The 25,809-nt window shown below is 43.2% G+C and overlaps 1 protein-coding gene across 10 annotated transcripts in view; it reads right to left on the bottom strand.

Moving 5' to 3' along the window:
- Nucleotides 1-25,809, bottom strand: part of frmd4a (FERM domain containing 4A) — a 99,616-nt gene that overhangs the window by 29,557 nt on the left and 44,250 nt on the right. For 5 of the 10 annotated variants that reach the window (XM_035907106.2, XM_006789453.3, XM_006789452.2 and 2 more), the window contains exon 2: nucleotides 4,043-4,108. In XM_035907106.2, coding sequence (XP_035762999.1) covers nucleotides 4,043-4,108 — 66 coding nt within the window. Of the gene's footprint in view, nucleotides 1-4,042; nucleotides 4,109-6,413; nucleotides 6,766-19,336; nucleotides 20,098-25,809 lie in introns of those variants that run through there. The other 5 variants (XM_087843068.1, XM_006789449.3, XM_006789448.3 and 2 more) reach the window with 2 other exon arrangements.

Genomic DNA, 25,809 nt, shown 5'->3' on the forward strand with positions numbered 1-25,809 from the left:
AGAGCAATAGAAAGATGGATGGAGTGCGTGGATGTTGCTGACAGTGCAGGTACCCTTCCCCTCCCCTCTCCTTCCTGACCCACACCTCCACTGCAGAGTCACGGCTATGGGCTGAACCACTGTATTGCAGAGAGATGCTAGCACAAGAGCTATATAGCATGCAGATCACCTTAAAGCAAAGCAAGAGTCCAGGGAATGCTGCCATATGCTGCTGGTTTGTTACATCCTGAATAAAAGTGCACCAGTAACTGAGGTTAACCATGGGTGTGCCTCGCTGCCTACATTTACGCGCACAAACACACATGCATACACACTCATCTGCATGCAGCCACAAGACCGTGTTAAACAGGCCACTCCCAGCATACAGAAGGAACACATGAGTTTGTACTGTTTAGGAGAGGAGGGCATGAGGAATACATATTGTCTGAAACCATTTTTCTACACACAACAGCGACATTGTAGTGCCATAGTATCCACACTCTTAACAGCCTCTTCCTAATGTCCTATAGTATCTACTCACTGCATAGCTACAACTTCAGTGTCATAAGCTACTGAGAGCTATTTAAAGGAAAGGAGGTGATGTCATGCAGACACACACACACACTACCACATCTTCACTGACCTAGATCCCATATAATCACGATGCCTACAGTGATCCTGCTACACATAAAGGCTCAGGAGAGATCAGAATTGAAAGAGAGAGCTGACGGTGAAGTTACCGCATAAGTTGATTCGACCCTATATTCAAAGATGTAAACAGAAAAACAACATGGTTAATGTGCTAGAGCACAAAAACCATGTTGTTTTTCTATTTAAATGTCTCGTTAAGAGTAAAATTTCCAAATACATATTTACAGAGAGAATAATTGTAAATTTAGCAAAGATAAAATCGTGAATGTTTCTGAATATTTTTTGTTCTGCAGCTGTATGTTTACATTGCACAAGCAGAGAAGCAGAGGTTAGAGTGATGATTTTCTCTGTGTTTTGGTCCTGATCTGTGTGACTCAACTGAAATTGGTACTTCCATCCAAAACAGGTCTGATTGGCCCTGTCATTTCTTCCAAATGGGAGAGCAGAAACTTAGATGATCTACACCAGAAGTCTTTGAAGCCCTCAACACATTTTGTATGTGGAAATCTTACCCTTTGAAGAGAGGGTATCTTTATGGCATTAGCAGTAATACCTGTTTTGGTTCAGTCTGGGGAACATGCTGCGATGGTCTTTCATTACCACAGAGCAGCCAAACTGCTGTGGCAACAATATCAATTAAACAACATCCATCCCACCATGGTGTAGCAAGCAGTGAGCGGGTAACAGGGACATACTGGCACGTTGTTGGGCAGATGATGGGGCGCTAAAATAAACCCCAGATATGCTGTTAAAAATCAGGAGTGTATTACTGAAGATTAAGAACAACACAGGAAGCATTTCTCTAACCCACCATTTCCACAAGCATGCGTGGCAGCTTATTTCTGGGATTACAGATACCAGATGTGTAATAATGTGATGTAGACAGAGAAAGACAGGCAGTATTGTAAGTGATACGGTACACTAAACACACCCTAGACATATACAGACCATGCAGACACACATTAAATACACATACACTATGGAGCCATCTATCAGACTGTACAGTTCTCTGAGAGCTTAGACAGCATTACTGCTAATAGATATTTAGCCTGTGCCTCCTCAGCAGCACAGGTAATTAACAGCATAAGAATTACAGGGAGGTGTAAGCGAGTAGCAGACACAATAAAGACAAGTGACAAAAACACAGTTGCACACTTGGCTGGCTGGAAGCAAGTCATGGCCCGATCTCTGCAAACACCCAGTAAGGTCTTTGCTGTCTTCAGAGTTGCTCAGATTTATGAGTTGCCAACTGATTTATTAGTTGCAGCCTATCCCCTCTAAGGCTGTCTAAGGTTAAGGCTTTTTGGAGACACATGCTGCATTATTGTGATTTTTCCCTGCACAATAACCTCTTCTTATATTTTTTGCTTTGCATACGGACTTACAGTTTACTGAACTTCCCCTTCATATTATGTAAAAGGACTCAGTGATGTAGAAAAGCAACACTGTTACACAACTGAACCTTATTTACCCTTTAGCCTCGCAACAGTCTAGCCTACGTAAGTAATAGCTTCTGTACTGATATACATTTTCACCGAGAGGTGTGTTTGGTAGTTAGCTTTGCATCTTTACAACCTGGTTAATAAGCGCGCTGTCCCTCTGGTACATTGCTCCCTGCCAATGAGGCATTGCTCCACAAGCAAACCACAAAGGGCACGCTATCAGACTGGAGGAAGTAGACAAGGCTAAATGACTCTTCTGGGATTAAACAGCTGGTCAATGTTACAACTCACTGACAGGAGTAGGAGCCTTTCTTCAGATGGTAACTGGCTTGTGTACCTGGCATGCTTACAACAAGTTTCATGAAAGCCTCAATGGGACAGACCTGACAATGGCGCTGTTTTACGATCGGGGGAGACTTATAAATAAACACAAATTATAAATAAACACCCTGGTTTAGACGGTTTTTGAAATGTGAACATCCAAATCTTTTTTTTTTTTTTTTTTTTGCAAACAAGCGGAGGACTGGACTGCTTTTTAGTTCAGTGGAAAACTTAAGAATAACACTGTGATTCTCTGTGGTCCCACTAACAACTCAATGACCTGCAGAACATCCGCCTAACGGATGGAGGCAAGGACAGGGACTGAGAGAGAAAGAAAGCCAGCAGTTTCCTGATTTATGTGACAAAGGTTTGTTAATGACATCCACTTTTCTGACCTTTTTGTCAGTCTTGTTTCTTCTCACAAACGCGGTTAGCACAGCCAATTTTTATCGCTCACTCCTTATCCGAATATACCAACAAAACTCTTCACATAAGCACTACATTAAGAAATATTTATGTTAAAGCCCCAAGTTGTCTTTTTATTTTATTTTTATGTACTGAAAGAAACGAGAAGAGCAATAGAGAGGGTGGATGGATGCAAGATAGAGCTGAAACATTTGTATTTGTAAATTGAGATAAAGCAATGGAAAGACAGGTAAAAAGCTAGCCAGCTGTTGAATGAGAAAAGAAGACATGGGGAGCCAAGAGTGGAGAGACAGACAGAGTGACTAAGGAAGAGGAGCAGAAAAAGAAGTACCAATTTGAAAGGGAGGATCAGTTCTGGCAGAGTAATCAAATCAGAAAGTCAGCAGACCTATCCTTGGCTCTCCTCTCCATTTTCTCCTCTCTCTCCCTTTAGTGTCATCTCCTTTTCATTCCTTAGCCCTCATCTCATTTTTCTCTCTCCCTCTCAACCTCCCGAGCTTCTGCGTCAATCGTTCTATTCTCTGCCTGCTGTTCTTCTCCTGTTCCAGGGCAATTACTTTCTTTTGTCTTTCTCTGTTTCAGAGGAATCGAGTAATGGTCAGACCAAAGGGAACTACGGGAGGTTAGGAAGAGTGTAAGGAGCTCCTAATGAATCCATTTCAGTGTATCTAGCCAAGCCAAAAGAAAATAAAAAGAATGGCAAAAGTCAATATCATTAGCAATCAATGAAGACCTTTGGTATAGAAAAGAAAGCAGACCAGAGGAGAGTTGCAGCTGAAAGCTAAAAAAGGGTAATGGTAAAAACGTAAATGAAAGAGAGGCAGTTTTTTTTGGGATAGTGCTGTTTTTATTCATTACTACAGAGGCTTGCTGGGAGAACTAAAGGCTAAAAGCAGAGCCAGGGTAATTGAAGCAAAGGTTTCCATTCAGGACTCGATCGAGTGGAACTGTATGTCAGGATTTAGAGTTTAAACAGGCACTGCAAATCAGTGCTGCAAGCGCAACCTGTGTGCTTTTATGCATGTGTATGAGACAGATCAGGGAAAGCATCAAGAAAGCGCAGCGTCACCTACTCCTGACCAAATTTCCCTTCGTCAGCAATAATGGAAGTCACTTGGGACCGCAGACATCACTTCTCCCTAGCTGTAAGGAACTGATAGTCTGTAAAGTGAGAGGGGAGAAAGGAAAGAAAGAGCTAGAGGTCAGGAGGAAGACACACTCACCTGAACGAGGAGCTCCAGCTTCCTGTCGTCCAGCAGATGGACCTGACATCGCCGGCCCTCTGTCATCTGAGAAATAGAAAAAAATGTATGTTTCTTAATATACTTGTTTATAACACCTCATCCAAACATACACCTGTATCCCACTATTCTACAGAACTACGTTGTTACAACTCATGCAACAAAAATTTGGTACATTTCCAAATGACTCATATATTTTGCTCAAATTGAAAAACATCATTGTGCCTCTCATCAATAAGTACAGTATGTGAGCAATATCCTGCATGACAGGCTTGGAGTTTGCATGTGTTTTAGCTCGAGCCATAACAAGGTTAGCTGAGCTAAATACACACAATGGGCCTTGCTCTGTTCCTCACGGACATTTTTAACATTCCTCCTTGAGCAGGAAATCCACTATCCATCAGAGGACTAGTGACCAAAGTGAGGGAAGCTGCCTGCTGACAGCATTCACTGGAGTGTTTGTCTGTTTTGCTGATACCAGGTTTGCTGAATAGAGCTCCAAAAGAATGAATAATATCCGTCTGCCAAGGTCAGGCGTAAACAGTGAAGCAGGTGCAATGATGAAACAGTCAACTGTGGGAAAACACGTGTTAGACCAAATATTTTACACGGCAGACAAAGCCAAGCCGAATCTGCAAACCTGCCCTAACATTTGCTACTCAAATACAAACAAATCCAGGACCAGGCCTCTAACATTCACTGCATAAACACTGCCGGACATTTAAAGCCATGTGAAGAGGCTGGGTCTGAAGTGTTCTGCATTTTTGGGTGTACGTATGTTTTTTAGCACATGTGGAGATCCTCCACGATTTCACAGGAAGCAGGGACCCTGAGGAACACAAACACCCTTTGGCTCCACCCACGCTTCCCTCAAATCAGGGAGATGGGGACTAGAGAGGTTGGAGGATGGTGTGTATTTGGGGGGGGGGGGATAAAGAGACGGGGGAAACATCACCATTGTCCAAAACCCCTCTCAAAAAACAGATGCTATTAATCTGAACACAAGTATAACTGGTTTGTAACTCTATCAAGAGGATCATATTGGCCTCCTGAGGCCATTGTAATTTGGTAAGGGTGTCTCCTTAACAAAGTTAGCCTACTTTCTCACCATTTGTGCCAGCTTGCATCGGGGTGAGACTTTAGCAAAGAGACGATGATACCAGAAAAAGTGAGGGAAAGAAGTACCGCAGCACTCATCCCAGTGTGAACTTCCCCAAATCATTACTGGTGGGCGTGTGTGGCTTCTAGTGTCTTTGCAGGGTTCAGCTTACCCTCCCCCTCGCCACTGATCTCCTGTGGTTTGGGGGTTTAGATTGGGTGCACCTGTGCACACAGTCAAGTGACACACAAACCCTTACATTTTCCATCCTTGCCCTTTGTTTTTATCCCCCATCCTCCTGTCCTGGAGTTACATTATATCTCTGAAAACACTATGTGTTTATACTGTACACAGTGATTTTAATTACTACCATAGCTGCTTAGTGGTAGGTGTAGTGGTGCAGATGCAACCAGAGCTGTGAGCTGTACAACAACTCAGAGATGTCAAGCGCAACTAAGGTTGCTGTAAAGGCATAACATCGCATTAATCCACATATTTTTGCACAATTACTCAGCAGAAAACTAGAGTATAATAATCAAACATTTAAAGTATCCTGTCTGCAGAACACTTCAAACTGTAATGTGGCATGCACGCTGTCACTGGGACTCAGCTTGAGGCACATGGGAATAGTGCAAGTCTTAATGTCAAGGTAACAAATCACTGCCCTGAGGAACAAAAACTAAGCAGCCCAATCTGGCACCAATAGATGGGTTTTGGCTGCAAAACTGCATGAAAATAAATGTAATAAGTCTCTATTACAAGGTTGTTATCAGTAAAGAAGGCTGACAAAAGTAGAAAATGAGGAATTTTCAATATAACACAATCTAGCTGCACCATGAGCCAAATAATATACATTGTTACAAAAGGTTTCTTCTTTACAATGCAGCTGAGAGAAACAGTGGCCAAAGGCACATGTGCTACTGGCTGCATCACCTTATCCTGTTGTGTGATTCATGATGCATTCAACAAAGCAACATTTCTGACCCCATTAGTGGTCAGGTCTCAATTGGTTAACATGCATCCTCAAGCCTGACTCACCACCAAGAAACGCTGATATTTAAAGACCAGAGATGAAAGTGAGGCATATACCACTACAGTGCTGTCTGAAGCAGCCATGTTCACAGTGTTTCATTATTTCTTCGCTGGGGCTGACAGCACAATTACACACACACACACACACACACACACACACACAGTTGACAGTGATGCTTGGTCAGTATAAGCGACCGCAGTAAGGTTATCATTAGTTGGTACCTTGCAAATAAATGCTCACTGCCACTCACAGAAGCCGGCTCCAAGATGGAGAGAAAAAACAAAAATAATAATAAAAAAAATTTAATCCCAGAAAGAAATGAGTCGTGTTGCAGCCAGAAAATCCTCAAAAAACACCCGCTTTTCTGTCCGGCCTAGAGGATGAGGCACATCAGCATCCATGTTTGTGACCATTAGTTAACGTTAGTTGCGAGCTGGCCGTATAATCCCGTCTTCTCACGTCTTCGCCGTTCAAGCAAAAAATAAATAGGCGCTAATTAACGGCGACCGTGGAGCGTTTTTCAAGCGAGGCTTCTCTCTCATCCCTCCTTGTGGAAAGCACTCAGCTCCACGGTGCTAGTCCCGGTCGACCAACCCCCGCCCACCCCCTCCCCACACCTTTCCCTACCGGCACCGTGCACAAACGGCGTGTGAACGTGCGGAACGCAGGAGACCGTACCATCGGTCGGCAACCGAGGGGGACGGCCGGAAGAAGCGGCTGACTGTGCTCCAGTCTGCCTTCACTTCGCCAGCTTTGCTTCTCGCTGTCACCGGAGTTGCTTCGAAAACACGGGAATAATGGAGGCAAGATGTGGGGGCGGGGAGAGGAGGAGATGAGGGGGAATTTTCTGCAGCGGCAGCTCGCAGCCATGAGAAACTGCAGACCTCTCTTTCTCTCTCTTTCCTGATGTGTGTGTGTGAGTGTGTGCACCCAAACATCTGTGTCTGCAGGACGGCACTGATACATAACAACGTAAAGTCTGCCTACTTTAAGAAATCCGCTGTGCAGGGGCAGGACGAGTTGAGACCATCTAATATGAGTGATCACTTTTAAATCAGCATGTAACAAGTGTATTGTGACAGAGCTGCACAAACCTTCAAATGTTGGTTAAACCCTGCTAAAAAGCAAACAAGCAGAGGTTTCTGTCTAGACCCTTGGTTTGCGCTCCCTCTCTCAGCCTCTCCCTACAGCTTGTAGCTTCCTGTCTGCGCTTTCAAACACAAATCTTGCTCACAGGTTTGGCTTGCTTGAATGAATCCTGGCCCTTCAGTCCACTGCAGCCGTTGCACTGACTCTCTCTTTTTTTGTATGACCTAAATTGGGCACTTGTGTTCACCTTGCACGGCTGGAACAGCAGCCGTTAAAACCGCAAGCTGTTAACATAACAAAATCAGTCTGGTTTGTGGATCCATAAATAGATGCTAAGATGTGCAGTGGAGGGTGCTTATAAAAAGTTTGAATGATTCAGCTATTCTGCCTTTTACAACAAGAAGCAGTCCCCGTGTTATGAAAACAGTGTGAGGACCCATGCAAAGCAGGTATGCATATGGGGCACACCTTTGTCCTGTCTCTCAAGGATACCTGGCTATTTGTTGTCAAATGCTTCTGTAAAATTTGTGTACTCGGTGTCATTCTGTTTATTTGAGTGAAACGCAGTTGCGCCATATGTGATTCATTGAAATGCTCTCTTCCCAAAAATTTAGCAATATCAAGATGCAATTACATTTTATAAGCTTGGCTTGAAAAGCTTTCTTGCAAGCACGGTGTATGCTGCAACCCCAAAATTCAGCTTAGTTTGCTAAATGTAGAGGGTCACATGAGAAACGAGGAGGTGTATCCTTTTCCCTTCTGCCGGATTTTTCTGTTTCTGGATATTTTTGGCCTGCTCCAGACACCGGAAACTGGCCTGTCCAACTTAAACATCTCCAGATGACTCTTTCTTTGGCATTAATACATACAGCCGTCCCCTCATTCTTTTTCTCCGGTCAAATTCACATCTCCGTTTATTGGTGGCTTCCTCAATTTGCTGTGATATGAGTCCTGTTGTTTAACAATTCCAGGGAGAGTGAAAGAAGGGGGACAGAGGAGACTAGAAGCAGGATCCTGAACACTTACACTGCATGAGTCTATGAATGATTCCTCCTGCATGGCATGGATGAAGCTGGACCACAAAAAAAAAAACATAAATAAAAAGGAGGGAAGAAGGGAAGCAAGGCAGGAAGGAACAATAACAGGCAACTGTGATTTACTGAGCCACCCTATCCAGTGTCCATAGCCCTTATCTTCCCATACATGCTAACCTCTCCATGACCTACAGACAGTATTGCCAAGAACTACAAAGTGAGAAACACTTGTAGGTGTAACATTTCTGGACCCTGACCGAGCCTTGTTATGGAGCCAGTTTGCTTCTATTCTGGGCTGGGGTGTGGCCGTAATAATGAGGTGCTGATTAAGTATTTTTCTGCAGAGTACCGATCCAAAGGGTAAAGATCTGAATGGCTGAGGTGGGTTTAACAGGGTAGAGTGGGGTTTTAGGGTCAGACAGGGAAACACAGCTGTTGGTCTGTGTTGGGAAAGGTAAGCTATGTTGGTGGAACCCAATATAAACACTGCTGAACGGTTAATTGAAGCAAGATGGAGAATCTCCTCAACCCTAACTGTGGGATGATGTGGTAGGCAATTAAGACTGACACACACACACATACACACTCCGTCTTGCTCTGTCTACCGTTGTCTGCTTCTCCCACATATTTATAGAGACAAAATAAACAGACACTCTTAAACACGTCACTTTGAGAGCAAGCGTGCTGTGACACAAGCACTCCGATGATGATTTATGATGCTGAGATCATTACATCTCAGCAGGCTTTACGACTTGTCTGCAGTTTGAACGCAACAGCATCTACGTATGGTGCAGATTAGATTACAATGCAGAAGAAAAATAAAACATTGGGAATACAGTTTCAGTTCAGTCCAGTAGGTTATTAAAGACCTGATGGAAAAATAATAGCAGGGCCAAATCCTGTCTTCCCCCTCAAACTAGTGCTTCACAGAGTGGCAGAGTGAGATGGAGCAGGGAGGGTCAAGGAAAGGCAGCCAGGAATGTCTAGAGAAAAGACTGACCGTCGAGATCTGTTTTGTTTGTACAAGTGTGTATATGGGAGCGTGCGTGCGTGTTATTGTGTGTGTCTGTGAGCTCCACCCTCACTGCCCGTGAGTGACTTTGGGACTGAAATGTGGTTCCAGTTAGGGCGTTTTTTAAAATCAGAAACATACTGGCACTTCAAACAAACTGGGGATATTTTTGAAGCCAACGCAGCTTTGTTCTTATTTTACTACAAAGCTCCATTCCCAGACTTCCACTAAAAAAAAAACAAGAAAAACAAAAAAAAAAACTTTCCCCCCTCATTTTAATATAGAATCACAACTCTGACTAAAACTGACAGACGGAGACGCTTATGAATTTCAAAACCCACACGGGCACTTTTAGTGGGAACAGTAAAGACATTGGGAATAATGCTGTATTTTGTTGTGTTGAAGTCACACCAATCCACCTCTCCCTTCACATCTTAAGTTCAACCTCGCTGCCATTTGCACGCTTAGGAGCCTCGATTCCAAATGAACTGAAAAGATAAGACTTTTGCCTTTTCTTGCTTCATGGTGAAAACTGCCAGAAAGCATTTCTGCTACACACACACGCACGCACTCAAGCAAAATCTACATTCATCGACAGATCAAAGTGTCATCAAAGGGTCTCTAAAAAATATGCACAATGTGAGCCAGTGGTTTGTGCTTCATAAAAAGAATGTGTGGATAAGAGAAATAAAAATAACAGGTGTGATGATAACACATGAAGACACAGCAATAGTTTTTTTTTGTGCTGGTAGAGTTAATCTGAATATGCCTTACAGTCATAACATTAAACTTCACCTTGTTCCGCTTGATTGGTCTGAAATTCTTCTTTTTATTCTTTGCAGATTACACACTGAAAGGTCACATTGCCTAATCCCAAAATAATGAAGTCCTTTCTTACCCCCCCACCCCTTGCACACCTATGTTGTTCCTGTAACAGTCAGTTGTGTGGACTTATCTCTTTATGCTTAATTAGCTCCTTCTCCTCTTTGTTTCAAGCCCATATCATCCTTCTGTTTGTCTCAGTTCTTCCATTTCCTTTATTTGGTTTTGTAATTCCTTTATATACATTTGTTTCAACTGCACTTTGCGGTTGAACAAAATTTTGGCCTCACAGACGTACACGTGTGCATGGGCGGCTCACTCACAGAACCAGCAGTTATATTTAAAACTCTAAAACAACACCACAGTCTCCTATGATTACATCCAAGCAAACAAGCACAATGCGGTGATACAGCGCCACAGTGCGTCAGTATAGGAGGCAATGGCCGCAGGCTGCTTTGATTATTCAGTTTGAATTTTTTTTTATGAAAATGAGATGTACAGAAAGAGCCAAAAGGGCTTATTCCACTTTCTAAAGGTGGCTCCCCCAGTTCATGATTCATTTCATGTCTTCTCTTTTAGATGACTTTTCCCTGTCAGGTTTATTGGAATGGACCGTACAGTTTATCTGTCTGTCTATAGATGTACTGAGAGTGCCAGCAACCTGAAAGAAGAGTACAGAAGTTCAGGACAAATAGGTACGAGTGATGTCATGTCTTCTCAATGAAACACGGTCTCAGTGATTGCGGGGGCTGATCTGAGAGGATGTGGACTGTCAGTGTTCACAGGGGAAGGATCTTTTACCCCTACACCTCCTCTCTTCATCTATAATTTAGACAATGAGAAATCACTATAGTCCCAAGCGACCCTGTGTTCACTGATACTGCTGGCACTGCACTCAGAAGGACAGTGTGACGTAGAGAGGAGTGTGCGTTTCTGCACAGTATCCTTTGTATACAGTGTGTGTGTGTGTTTGCACCTGTGTGTACAACCCACTGAATTTTGCTGATCAATGAGCCTTCCTTGTAGAGCTCTTTTTTATCTTTGCTTTCTTTGGCTTTTGTTTGGTGTCCCATAAGCAAAAACCAAAAAAAAGAAAACCCCGCATGTTTGTGTGTGCCCTCGTGGCGTAAACTCAAGGGCACTGAGTGCTGCAGAGCAGTTGAACCCATGTGGCCTCTATTCCCTGCCCTGTGACAAGATGGAATACCAAACACGCTAATCATTTAGCAAGCTGAATATTAAACAGTGCTGTCTGCAAGTTCTATTTGTGTGTGTGTGTGTGCGTGCGTGTGTTTGTGTCCTAATGTATTCTACTAGCCTATTAAACATGTACCCTGAGACCAGAAACAGCAGGGGAGATTTTGGGGCAAAGGGTGCCTAAATCCTCTCTGTGCCTTGCTGATTTTGCCTGGTGTGTGTGTGTGTGTGTGTGTGTGTGTGTGTGTGTGTGTGTCCTCCAGGTCCAAAGACCCTCTAGGCTAATTAGGGAAACAGCCAAAGAACAACACCATTCAAAGCACTGGCTTTACAGGAGCTTGGTGAGCTTCCATCCTCATGATACTTCAGAGATTTTCAAACCACCCACTTCTTTAGCTGAGTGCATGGAAACATCCTGCAGTGTCAAGTGCACACACGCACACACGCACACACACTCTCGCGTGCACATAAATGTTTGACCAGCCTCACTGCTCCGTGCTCGCCAAAGTAAGATGCAAACAAAAGTTGCCATGGCAACGTTCTAGGAGATCAAGCCTTGTCTGTCACTCAGTCCTGTGCCAGAAATGTAGGGCACTTAAAGGAGGAGGCACTGTCACACAATGGTCAGACATTGTAACAAAAATAGGTATGACTGTGGTGTACAAGTGTACAGCAAAAAGGCTTCAAGTGATTCAGTGCAACTGATGACAGTGTCATGATCCCTGATGAAAAAGACAAGTGAACCCTTTGCTCTACCAAGCCAGTATGTACTCATAATTTCACACATCTGCACCTTCACTATTCCAGCTCACGTTCACAGGGAATTGGCAAGGGAAAAGGCTGAAAGGGGTTAAGGAAGACAGATTGGAGAAAAAAGGAGAATACATGAGAGATGAGCCGGGCAGAGAAATTGACACAACATATAGAAGAAGCTGAAAGCTATGAAGTTATGGGCTGAACAGGGTGCAGCCTAGGACATTTCTTCATCTTGCTTCAGGATCTATTTTGAGGTATTATAATGAAAAAAAGGGGAATGAAAAAGAGTTATCGGGCCATCCACAAGTCCCGTCCTGCAGCCTGTCTAGTCAGTTTGAACTGTGCTCTATAGCTGGGATTTATCAATCCAAAACTTTGGTTCATTGTGACTAAGCTCCATTACGACACACTTGATTCCTCTGAGGCAGGGTAGTGAAAAATGACCCAGCTCATCTGCAGGGAGAGCCCTTAGGCATTTGTGTGTGGTCTGTGCACAGGTGTGTGTAGTGTATAAATATATAAATATATATATATATATATATATGGATGTGGGTGCAATTCCTGTCGTCCAAAGGGAATCCCGTCACAGTAAAGATATTGAAGGTTATCCATTTGTCCACTTTGCCTCAAGGAAATTCTCAGTCTGAAGGTTTGGAAAGCCTTTTCTTTCTTTTGAAAGCACCTGATTAAAAAAAAAAACCGAATGTGGTATAGAACCTCAACAAAGCTTACCATTCCTAAAATGTTAGATTTTAGTAGTATTGATATTAAAATTCGTAACATTTTAACATCGATACTGGTGTGCGACAAGGCTGCGTCCTATCGCCATTCCTCTTCAACATCGCCAATGACCATGTCATGCGCCGAGCAATTGGACCGAACACGATGGGCATCGCCGGACGTGATCCCCTGCAGCAGTTCACAGATTTGGACTTTGCGGACGATATAGCCTTACTTGCACCAACACTCCGGGCTATTCAGAAAACAACCTCATCTTTGGAAAGCGAAGCAGCACCGATAGGACTCAGGATCAGCGGTGAGAAGTCGAAGATTATGCGAGTTGGTAGAAGCTAGAAGAGGTGGACAGGTTTATGTACCTGGGTTGCACTTTTAGCAGTGACGGGGACGTGGAGCATGACGTTAAGTGCAGAATTGGGAAAGCATGGGCAGCCTTTCAATGATTACGACCTATATGGATGACCACCGCACTGCCTTTATCAACCAAGTTGCAGCTCCTGAAGACCATCGTTATACCGACGGCACTGTATGCAGCAGAGACTTGGAAATCAACTGCAAAGATCAACTGCCATCTTGACGTCTTCCAACATCGTTGTCTTCGACGGCTGCTCAAGATCACATATCGGGATCACATTACCAATGAAGAAGTATATCGCCGTGCGGGAGTAGAGCCGCTCCATGTCCAAGTCACCAAGCGTCGGTTCAGATTTGCCGGTCACATCCTTCGGCTACCGGACCTGAGACCTGCCCGTGTCGCGGTTCTGTGGAACCCGAAGAATGGAAAGAGACGGCGAGGAAGACCTAAAATAACATGGAGGAGGACTTTCCTTGAAGATTTACGTTCAGTCGAACTGTCATGGGATGAAGAAACAACTGCCGCGATAGACCGAGTTCGATGGCGTTCTCTTGTCGCCCGATGCGCCGATCGGCGCGGGAGGATCTAAGTCTAAGTAAGTGGATGTATATGCATTCACTCTCATTCAGGGGCACAATGAGCTACTTTGGACTGGAGGAACCATTTCATGTCTCTACAGTCTCTACTTTTTGTTTGTCGGCATTAGAGGAACTAGGAACCATCAAAGTTCTTGGAAACATTTTTTGAGGTCTTTCGTTAGCTCCTCCTTCAGCATAGACATAGTGCTTACTGTACACATGTAGTTGTACATGTGTTGATTTGTGTGGTGCTTGCAACTGCATATATAATAACTGCTAGAATTCCTACTCAGCTGCTCGAGACAATCAGACACAGTGAAGCAATTTAGAGAGAAAATGAAGAAGATTAACTAACATTAATAATAAGATCATAAAAAACCACAACAATCATGGCTTAATGAAAGCTACCCTTGTCCACAGACTGGTAACATGCTGCACAAATGATTCATTAGTCAAATTCTAATTTCATCAACGGCTCCAGGAGCCTCTGCCTCTTGTTAGTGAATCATTGTATACTTAACAACGCAAAAAGAAAATAATCACTTGTAATGTTACGTTATATAACTTAAAATAGCACATTTGGGTGCTTTCATCTGCATGTCTTTTTTTCCCCCCAAGTCTATTATTATCACAAAAGATCCAATCATGGCGCCTTCCAGCTTGTTGTGAATGTGGTCTAGTTGTTGCTATGCCAACCATGTAGCAACAATACTTCATGTAAGTGTTCCTGCTAACTGCAAATGCAAACAGGCAAAAACCTCAGAAATGTATAGCGGTTTTGGTGGACCACCCCAGCTGATAGTTACTGTTTGGGGCGATACACTAACTTGTCAGATCTGAATGTTTTGGCTCAGGCAAATGTTGATATTTCTCTCATCTCTACAGTTTAATACGCATGCAAAACTCTAAACCTCTTTTCAGTAAACACATGTGGACTCACTGTCAGAGGGTATAATATCCGTACAAACAGAGGATCTGAGAGTCCCTGAGAGGGATTTCCCCAGATATTTACCAGATTCTCGTAGTAATCCTCCGGGATTACCATTCTATACCGTGGCCCTAACCTTTGAACTTAAAACATTATAAGCTCTTACATCCCCAACACTAATGTCGCATTTAAACCAATCTCTTCATTCGCTGGAAGAGGACCACCTCCAAAAACCTTATATCATGTCCGTTCTGGCCACGATTCAGACACACTGAGAGGATTTAAAGGGATACCCGCCAGCTTTATTGAGCAGGCTTCTCAGCCTTGGCCCAATAAAACACTGACCAGATACTGCAAACATGTTCAACATCCAAATAGTCTCCAACATGGTAACTGATGCCTGGCAAAGTTATTTAAAATCAGACAGTCTTTTTCACGCACCAACGATGGATGGTTTTTCTTTAAAAAAAAAAGTATGACTACCATCCTGTTCATATCCAATATCGTGCCTTAAACCAGAGAAATCAGATTAGCCCTTCTAATACTGTACAGCATGTGTGAAGATGTCAGTGTGCGCCCATGCATGTGCCTGTAATTAATTAAAAGTGAGAGGCCATCCTGTGAAGGACTCTGATATATTTTTACATCACCGGAGAAATTATATTCTGGCACGGCTGATAGCTGCTAAATGATAATATTGCACATGGAGAATTAAATTGGAGAAGGGTGTTGTGCTTTAAATATTTAACATGTAACAGGGTTGCAGATCATAAGAAGCCTCATCAAACAACTTTAAAGCAACAAAATGTGGACAACGATTCAGTCTTTGATCGTGAATTATGATTTACTGAGTGAAATTATAACTTAGAGTTCAACTCCTGATGAATCAGTTCAGAAGAATTTTTCTTGCTTCAAACATGATCAAACAACGACAAGCTTCGCTCTCCTCTGCTTTTTCCTCTTCCTCTTTCACACATCCATTTACACTCACACACTGGGTATTTGATAAACCTGGGAATGGAGCAGTGGAAATGTTTTCCAGACGATCTATGCAAATAAGTCCTAATCCCCAGGGATACACTGTAAACGGCTTGAACCACCAACACAATCTACAGAGGGGTATTTGTGTGTGCATGTGTGTGCGTCGATGCAGGGATATCAAACACAAACACGCCTCCAGCTAGTTGCCAACAAATTAGAAAATTACAAGTAAATAAACAAAGTACTGGAAAACTTCGGTACAATGTCGATTCTGGCCTTCCCATCCACGAACCCTTTCTGCCGGTTGTGGGAAAAGATTTTCTCACATACAGATCCTGACTTTGGCAATGAGAACAAAGACTGCTGCCAGACAGCCCTAGCGATCAGAATTCTTCAGCAGGAAGTCACAAGTTTAACTTCATCCTCTATCCAATAATTACTTGGCTGGAAAATGGGATAACGTTGGGAATAAGCAAGGACACAGAGATTTCGGATTCTGGACATTTGCCTGCCTGTCATAAGGTTATTTACCGACATCTGTTTCAGTAGAACACTTTACAAATTGACGATAAATTGAACATGAGCGTAAGAGAGACTTCACAAAGTAGGCTGATTACAATCGTGACCTAATTCAGGGGAGCTGCTGGCAATCACAGTGGATTCTTCCCAACACTGTACTTTGACTGAGAGCCAAAAGTCCACAAACAATAGCAGTAACTGGACAGATACAAATGAACCAAGTCTAAGACAGAAGAAGGATTGTGTATCCTATATCTTAGGGTTCCGTTGCTGTGTCTCTGGTTCGTATCATAAAGTACTGGGACCACTCAGTGGGAAAGGAGCACATCCAATACATTTTCTCACAGGAAATGGCACCAGATGAGTTTGGTGGGAGTAAACTGGCTTGGATTTCAGTGTAAAATATGAGGAAGGAGAGCCTATGAGCTAATGCACCATAAGAGTTACAACGAATATACCTTATGCGTGCAATCTTAAATATGCATAAAATGTTTCAGTGGTATTGTGTTGCTAGGAAACAGCTTGGATCAAAGTTTATTTGTCATGTAGGAGAACCAGTTTCCTGTCAGCATTGTTATTAGCAAGAGCTGTAACAGGAAGCAAACTGAGTCTATCTAGGATGTTTATCTTGTCAAGTCTAAAAAGCTCCACGGGGATGCCGAACACGCTTGCTAAACAAGTCACTTCAGATTGTTATGAATAAAATGATGGCTTGGAGTAATTTTTGTGAGTTGTGTTACACTGACTACAGGTTGATTAAATGAAAAAAACAAAACAAGAAACAAAACAACAAATCTTGCAGCTCAGGGGAAGTCCGACCACCTGCGTTTGCTATAGTCTTTACTGTTGCGTCTTCCCTGCGCAGGATATCCTGCCTTCGGGATGGGGTGGGATGATAAGAAGGGGGTTGGTAGGATGTAAATGAAAAAAAGAAAAGGCACGATGTGCACAGCTGAAATTGATGCAAATTGGAAGCAGCACGAGAAATGACAAACAAATACCCTGAGACAGTGTGTAACGCACCACAGCCGAGCGTTGCCCTGTTGGTACTAACCCTGTTTAAGGGGTCACATCACCAGAGGAAAATGTGTGACTGGAGGCTGTTGAGTCAATATTACTCAGCCCGATGTATGGAAGTGTGAACACACAGCTCCCTCACAAGAGAAATAAGTGTACGTCTGTGTGAGCAAACAACATTTCACAAATGCCGTCTGCTGGTTAATGCAGCGCTACGGCTCCATCGCACGGGGCGAGCGACGTTGGTGCGAAATCATCACCTTGACGCACAGTACATTCCCACATGGATTGAGCATACTGGACTGCTGGTGATGCAAGCCTTCACTGGTCACAGTTGAAATGACTGCAGAGAGAAAGAGCTGAAAGGAAAAGCAGTTGAATTTTAAGTAGGAACAAATTTTTAAAAAGAAAGTTTGAGAGTAAAACAAGGCACGGCATGGTCCTGGGACAGGTTAGAGCCACGACTGGAAATGTTTTCCAGTTCAAGAGAAGAAAAAAAAGATGGAAAAGAAGTGCAGAAAGTGAAAACAGGTTGGTAGAAGTTAAGGCCTTGTCTGTGTCTATCATTCCGGCTCTCTTTCTTTCTTTTCCCCTCTCTCTCCTATTGTGTGTGTGCCAGTTGTGTGAGGCTGGGTATCTCATTAACAGTAATAGAGGAAGCCAGGCAGGGCGGCAGTGAGCCAGGGATATCCCCATCCCACAGTCTGACACACTGACCCCTCCTTCTCTGCTATTGAAACTCCCACCGCTATTAACTGCTCCACCTTGGACTGTACCACTTTTCCAGGCCAGGGGAAATATTGTTGAAAGGACTTCTCCAGAGGATGTTTAGGGAGCATTAAAAGAGCCCCTCCTGAAAGGTGCCTTAGTGTGGACCAGGATAGGGTTGTTAAGGATGGGTTAGACTTAGGGAGGCCTTGTTTCAGCTTCCTCTGATTGTGTTACCCTCCCTCAGGATGCTTAAACCGAGGAGCTACATAAAACTGCATTTGAAGACAAAAGTTAGAATAACAATCCAGATTATTCTCCTCTTGAGAATAAAAAGGGAATTGGAGAAAAAAGGCAGGAAGACGCGCATGCTGTGTATGTTTATCTTTGTGTGCATGTATGCGCTGATGAATTTTTGCTATGCAGTGTGCTTCTTATCATTTAGCTACAGGCCTGGTGAGTCTGTTGGGTTTTTCCTGGTGGTACCAGCTGCATACAGGCCAGGTGAGATGCTTGGGGAATACTAATGGGTCCATGAAAGCCCTGTGCATCAATTCAGACATGGTGACGTGAATACTGATCAAGCTTTTTGCTGAATCACAGCTAGACAGGCACAAGGCACAAAAGAAGCTGCTGCTTTTACACAAATAAAATAATGCAGAGTAGAGAAAGGGCTTGCATTATTAAAGCAAATTGACACATTTAGAGAACACAAAGTTAGCAGGGAGTGAAATGTGAGGCAAGCGAGACAGAGAGACCAGACAGCTTACAAAATAGCCTCTATGTGTGTGTTTTTGTGTGCAAGCATCCCCCTTTTTAGATGCCCATAGAAACACTTACCAGCTTAACAGCTTAGTTACCACCTCTTTAATACTGACCTTGGCAACGTAACTTCCTGTTGTGTATGCCGAGCACAACAAAAACAAAAGAACACTATACACAGGCACGGCTAAGTGAAAAAAAAAGTTCTATTCAGTACATAAACCTAGCAGGAACATGGCCATGACATCCAACCCAGTTCTGTCCTTCAAGCTTAATGAAACAAATCAGTCAAGTTTAACCCTGCCCTGTCTCTGGCTCCAGCCTTTGTCAGGAGGACATACCTGGCCCTAGAGTACATCATCTGTTCCCTACTTGCCTTTCTTCTTCTGCCTCAAGCCCTTGACGCACAAGTGCAGAATCCTTCATTAATAACAGTTCCTTATTACACGGGAGGGCAGCATGTAAACGCAAGTATGCCTTAACAGGCGCACAATTATTTGGGATAAAATGTAGTGCAAAATGCCTACTGAGATGAATGTGCATAGAAATCTATCTGATATATATATATACTTTTTCTTTCTTTCTTTCTTTCTTTCTTTCTTTCTTTTTAAATGTTTACGTTTTGTGTGTATTGGAGGTGAATCCTACCTGATAAAGCGGCCTTGAAACACACCTGTGTGTGTGCAATAGATGCAGAGGCCCAGGAAGGTTCCTGGCATGCACGCGAATCCGCCGGATGGCTGTGGAGGTGAGAGTCCATAGCAAGCCCTGTCGAGTACAGACCACCTCATCTAAGCCCAACAAGACAGCCTCCATCCCTAACTAACTACTTTGCCACCAGACGAATACACAGCAATATGAGTTTATATCAAAGGGACATCCACAGGTAACACATTAGTGGCAATGAGGTGGTATGATTAGCCTTTATTGTCCTCTTGATGCCACTTAGATCCAGTAGATAATACATGAGTCATTTCTAGAGGTAAGCCTGAGAGAGACAGGTTAACCCCCGTGTCTGTCTCCTCTCTTGTCCCTCTAGGGCCACTTGCTTCTCTGGGATTCACTGGAGTGATGCCTCCTCAAGGTCAAACCCTGCTAGTCCTTCTGCCCCAGTCCCACACAGCTAGTGTTCCCTGCTGACTCCTTCTCTCCTGGTCCTCCTCTCTTCCTGTCCCTTTTCTTCCCACTGAAGCAAAGCACCCTCTGTCCGTTGCTCTCAGCGTCACAAACACAAACATTCCCACTTAGGAAATGCAGCCGGTCTCTTAGTCTACCCGACTGGAGGTTGTTTTTAAAGCGATATGCACTCGAATACTGCAGCACACACTGAGGGAAACCAGTCCTCTCACTTTCTCTCTCACTGTCTCGGTTTTCAAGGAAAGAGGTATGTTTCTGTGGTAAGTCCATTCCTTTCAAACACCTGTTCAGACTGAACACTAAGTGTATGTTTTTGAAGGAAAAGAAGACTGGCACACGTTATACAAGCATAACTGCAAGCACGATACAGAAGATTGAATCACAGAAACACTGACATCTGGTCACTTGGATTTTTGCCAGAATGTTTTTAAAAAAGGACATATTTTTCCCCCAAGCCAGTTTTCCCAGGCTGGAGTATCCTGGACTGACCTATCTAAGCTTTGAAAAAAGAAAAATTACGCCTGCTCCAACCGTCTGCTAGTCTTCGCCAACTCATTATCTTGTGAAAAAAAAAAAGACTGAATATAATTCATTACGTCAAACTAAGTTGTTTATTTGAGTCAGAAATCCACAATGAATCTTACACTTGCTCGCATACATCCATTTGCAAAAATGGCCACATGGAGGCAATACAAACCCCATATATAATCTCTGCCAAGCAAGCAGTGCCTGTGTGTAAATCCTTGCCAGTCTGTTATAAATTCTGGTTTAACAGCACTACTAAAACACTACAGCTTGTATGAGAAATGCTCGCTATGTTACGTCTGATAGAAATGTTAAAGTAACTCTAAAATCAAACACACACATTTTTTTTTTTGCCTCCTGCAGATCACGACTGGTTACAGAGAATTTTATTTATGGCAGTTGTGTTATTTTAAAATAACGTCTGCTGGTTTTGTGCAGCCAAATGCTTTCATTTTTCCTACTTTCGTCACAGTCTCTCCTCAGAGACTTGATCGATATAAAAATTCAATAACTCTGTACAGTACAGTAATTCTTTGCCTTTTCTACCAAAGCACCAATCTGACTGTGTGTATGTGTGTGTGTGTGTGTGTGTGTGTGGGAGGGGGAGGGGGAGGGGGGATTAAATGGCCTTTCGTAGCCCGCTCTGATTCATTGCGAGGCTTATTGATGCGAGGGTCATTTCTGTACTGCTGAGATAGTGTGCTTGTGTGTGAGACTTTGTGTGCATACAAATTATCGTATGACTTAAAGGAACCACAAACATATGAGTGGGAGGCTGTTGTGGTGTACATCGGGTTCAGAACATAACATAAGTAAACTTCTAACAATCAGCTTACATCTACACCAACCATAAGCTCCAGAATACCTCTGCTTCCACAGCGATCATTTCCCATACTTCTATCTCAGGGTTTGACGTTGTCCTCTCAGTGGTGTCTTGAGAAACTCATGAGGAATGTGTGGTATTTGTGCAGTGTGAATTTTCCAAACTGACTGGAGACGCTCATCTCAGAGTGACTGTAACTTACAAGGGGGTGTAAATATTTGTTTCGGTGAGGAGAGAAGAGGGAGGCTGGGTATGAGTGTGCGCTGTTCCCATGATTCCATGTGTTTGCTGTGTCCTGCTGAATCCTGGGAAAGGTCAGACAGCCACTGTGATGTAAACAGACACGGCCAACAGTGTCAGCTGGGCGGCTATCCACGAAGTAAGAAGACGGAGTGGAAAAGAGACTTTTTTACATTCAGAACTGTGATGGACAAATTGAATTGACAGTTAACTAGTGAGAAAATCTACATAAGACACGGGGAAATCATCTGTCTGCTCCTCATGTATACATGTCTGGTCTCTTTACTTTCTCCCGTTTCTCCATCTCTTTTGGCCTCTTTCATCTCTCATCTCTCGTATCTCTCAGTCTTCCTTCTGCTCTCTGATTTTCACTCAGGCGTGTCACACTAGAGTGGAAGCAAGGCAGAAAGAGCGAGTGAAACAGAGAGGAGTGGAGGGAAATGGGTCACCAAAACTATAAATTCACAAGCAGATTCTCAGCTGAGGCTCTCTGGCACACAAATACCTTAAACGAGCTGCGCGCGGGAGAGCAAAAAGTGCACCTGACACTGACACGTTGAAACACTTTATGCAACAATGAACCCGACACGTGACTTGCATGGGTCTAGATCGCTTTGGATTTTTTTTTTCCCCCAACATACAAAGACACACAGATCGATGTCATTGCAACAGAGCTCGTAAGTGACACATCCATATACACCCAACCAGGAATTCAATTCTGATCAGTCTTGCTTAATGTGATCACATTAGAGGTGCAAGCAGAAAAATCAATAACATAAAGTAATCTGGCCCGAGAGACGGATGAATGCAATGAGCTTCTATATGTCTGCGTCTGTGAGAGTGAAAGAGTGCATGCTGCGAGCTTTAGTTTCACTAGTCCTGTGGGTGTTTGGAATAAATTAAATAAAAATATTGTTTACTGAGCATTTGTGCAATGAAAAACACCCAGTGATGACATGACATAAGCCTTTGAAGTATTGGGACTTTTATACTCTCTTAAGTATAGAAGTTGACCTAGTTCATGTGTTATACGCTCTAAATACCGTACACACATGCATTAAAGGGTGTTCACGCACATGCACGCACATATACACTCTCGCTCTTTCTACCTATCTCTCTCAAGCTAATCATTGTCTCCACTTTGCCTGGCAGATAAATATTAATGAGGATTACTATGTTACTGCAGCACACCCACGGGAAACCAAGAGCCTGCCACTCTCTCCTACTTTCTAACCCTTTCCTGCTCCCTCTCTCTTTGTTACTCCCACACGCCCACACACACACACACACACACACACACACACACACACACACACACACACACACACACACACACACACACACACACACACACACATCAATTCAAACAACTGCCAAAAAAAAGTCTGCCACTTTAAGAAAATGCCTGTCCCCCCTCAACTCTCTAGATTTCTTAATATGCCGTACAATGATTCACACACAGACTCACACACACATGCAAACTATGAATAAACCCCTTCATATGAGTGAGTCACAGACATGCCTCGCTTCTCACTGAGACGTGTTATCTCTGTCTAACAAAGGGCACAGATTGTGCTGGGATATTTAAGGAACATTTCAGGGGTCTCCACATCCTGTTTTGTGGGAGATGGAGTTTTTTCCCATCAGCCCACGATCATCTTTGTCTTTCTTCAGTGCTTGCCTAAAGAACATTATTGTGTTTCTTCCTATATCAGTTAAATGTCTTTATCTTTCGGTGTAAAAAAGGACCCGAGGTAACAAAAAAATACAAAAATAAACCTGAATTGAATTTTTCTCCACTCTCTGTCTTGAGATGATTGTCATTTCTGTGAATAGAGAAGCAGATATGATGAAGAAATCTTACTGAGCTCTGCATGCATGTGGCAGATGATGGGAACACATAGTTAGACCGACTGACACACACACGCATCCATCCCATCCATCTACTGGAAATGTTTTGGCAAAGGACACAAGACTCCACTTTCACCATAGCTACCCCGCTAGCAGACTGTCTCCATAGAGAAAGCATATCATCAGCAGCCTTACTGTCCTCAGCCTTCACTCACAGTCATAGGCGATCATCTCTTGTTTGATCTGTACAGATTTACTTTGAACTTGTATGCAGCTGCGCCATGTGTCTATCTGCGGGTTGATTTTGGACAGGCAATAAAAGACATGAGAAAAAAAAAAAATCATAGCCCAGAGTAATGAAAGAAACAGGGTGGAGAAGAGGGTGGGAGTCTCCCGTTCAACCCCCCTTTCTTCAGTGGCTCAATAACATTCTTCATTCTGAGCTGCCTTGGGGAGAAAAGGGGGTCCCCTTTCATGCCGAGCAGGGTGTGGTGCAAGAGGGGCCGTCACGAACCTTTAGCTCTAGTTATTCCCACCTCTTTCTTTTTTTCTCGCCTCTTTCTCCTTCTCTTTGTCTCTTTAATTGGACTGACTGACCACAGCTCTCTCACCTACAGTCCTGGGGGCATGTTGGGATCTCAGGAAATCAATACTGTAGCAAAGGAAAGGAGAGCTGTAGGGGCAAAACGCTCAAAAGTCAGACTTTTTAGCAAACACGCAAAGAAATGATAAACAAATTACAGATATTTTGGGTGTTGTGTTTCCCTTTGGTTTCCATGTCAACTATTCAAGTCCTTGAATGAATTCTGACTCTAATGTCCCGGCAATTAGATCAGTCTGATGGGAAACAAGTAAGAGAAGCAAGAATGCCAGAATCCAGCCCTGACCTTCTCTGTGATTGGTCCAGACAGGATGTTTAAAGGTAACAAGGATCGATTAGTATTCCTGCCTTAAGTCTTGCATGACTGCTTCTAGCTTTCAGCCCTGTAATGGTAACTGCAGTCAAGCTATTGTCTGTTTGGATTCCTGTTTAGCTCACGAATGTTTGTTCTGAACATGTGTATATGTGTTTGTGTGAACTTCTCCTTCTTTGACAGCGATCCCCCCCTCCCACCTTCATGCCCTCAGTCCCCTGCAGTGCTCCCGACAACAACATGTTTCCCCGGAGACCGATTCAATCTCCTAAAATCAGAAATTGCACACAAACACTCGCACGGGCACACACGCCAGTCCTCCCTCTCTCCTCTTTGTTTGTTTGGGTTCGGCTTTGTTCTTAATTTCACAGATAAAAGCTGAGCAGCTTTACATGATAGCAAGATAACAAAGGCAGGAAGATAATCCTAATTCAGCCAGCTCACAGAGGTAATCTAAACTGAAAAATATCCCCTCAAAGAAGCTGTTTTTTAAAGCTGTCAACACCAACTGTGCAATCTCTCACCACAACATCATGGTGTAAATACCATAAGTACTTCTGTCCCATTTTGTTCACACTGATGCACAGAGGCAGAAGAAGGATGACGTCATATATAAAAGACCTGTAAGCAACAATCGCATGTGACAGACAACAAGATGCAGAAAACGTGTAACACAAATGGAAAAAACCCGAAACACAATCAAGTCCAGTTAACAAGGCATGTTTTTTTTTGTTTTTGTTTTTTAATATGTCATAGCTACTGACTGGGAACAAAGATAGCTAATTAGCCACTCGTCCATCACAAGCTACTGATGCAGACGTGACACGATTCATCTGCATTAGATTAGTGACAGGGCACAGATGAAAAGGTGCGTTTTCACTCTGCAATTTACAAGTGAAAAGAAACCTGTAGGATCAAGCTTTAAAATATCTTTCAAGTAAGTTCCCGAATGGTTTGGAGCAAAGTGCATAGCCATCGGGGATCCATACCCATTAACGTGTGCTTTTTAAATGGGAAATGCTGAAGGACATGAAAAACTAGGTTCCAAGTATGTAAAATGCTTTAGCTATATTTAAGCTGACAGTAATAAAATTTCCACTAGAACCTTTCACTTGCTTAGTCAGGTAATATATACATACTTATAAGCAGATTTCTTTCCCTTAGCCCTCTAGCCATCTTACGCAGTTGTATAAGATACAGATGGAGTAGAATGAGTTGTCTAACATGACAAGTCAGAGCAGGACATAGCTGCAGCTGTGAATAGAAGTGAAATCATTTCAGCGGCTCAGTAAGACCACGGAGAGAGGAAAAGTCATTAACCAACAGACAGTCAACATTTACAGAGCGTCGCGCATAGAAACCGGCTTGTTCGCCTGTCATCACTTAACAGATAAATCACTCAGACAGTCTGGTGATTTAAAATATTTTTTGTTGGCATATTAAACGCTGTGTTACCTGTTTTGTTTGACTCATTACTATTCTTCATAAAAAGTGACGCAGTCACCGCCTCCCACATCAAGCCAGTGATTTTTTCCGGTGCGGCAGTACAAAAATGTGACTGAGTTTATGTAAATCACAACAAGTAATCCCTCTTCAGTCTGTCTGCTCACAGCTGGTGTTAAGGAAAAAAA

This window comes from Neolamprologus brichardi, chromosome 7 (genome assembly GCF_056152115.1).
Source record: "Neolamprologus brichardi isolate AB-2024 chromosome 7, ASM5615211v1, whole genome shotgun sequence".
NCBI classification, from domain to species: domain Eukaryota; kingdom Metazoa; phylum Chordata; class Actinopteri; order Cichliformes; family Cichlidae; genus Neolamprologus; species Neolamprologus brichardi.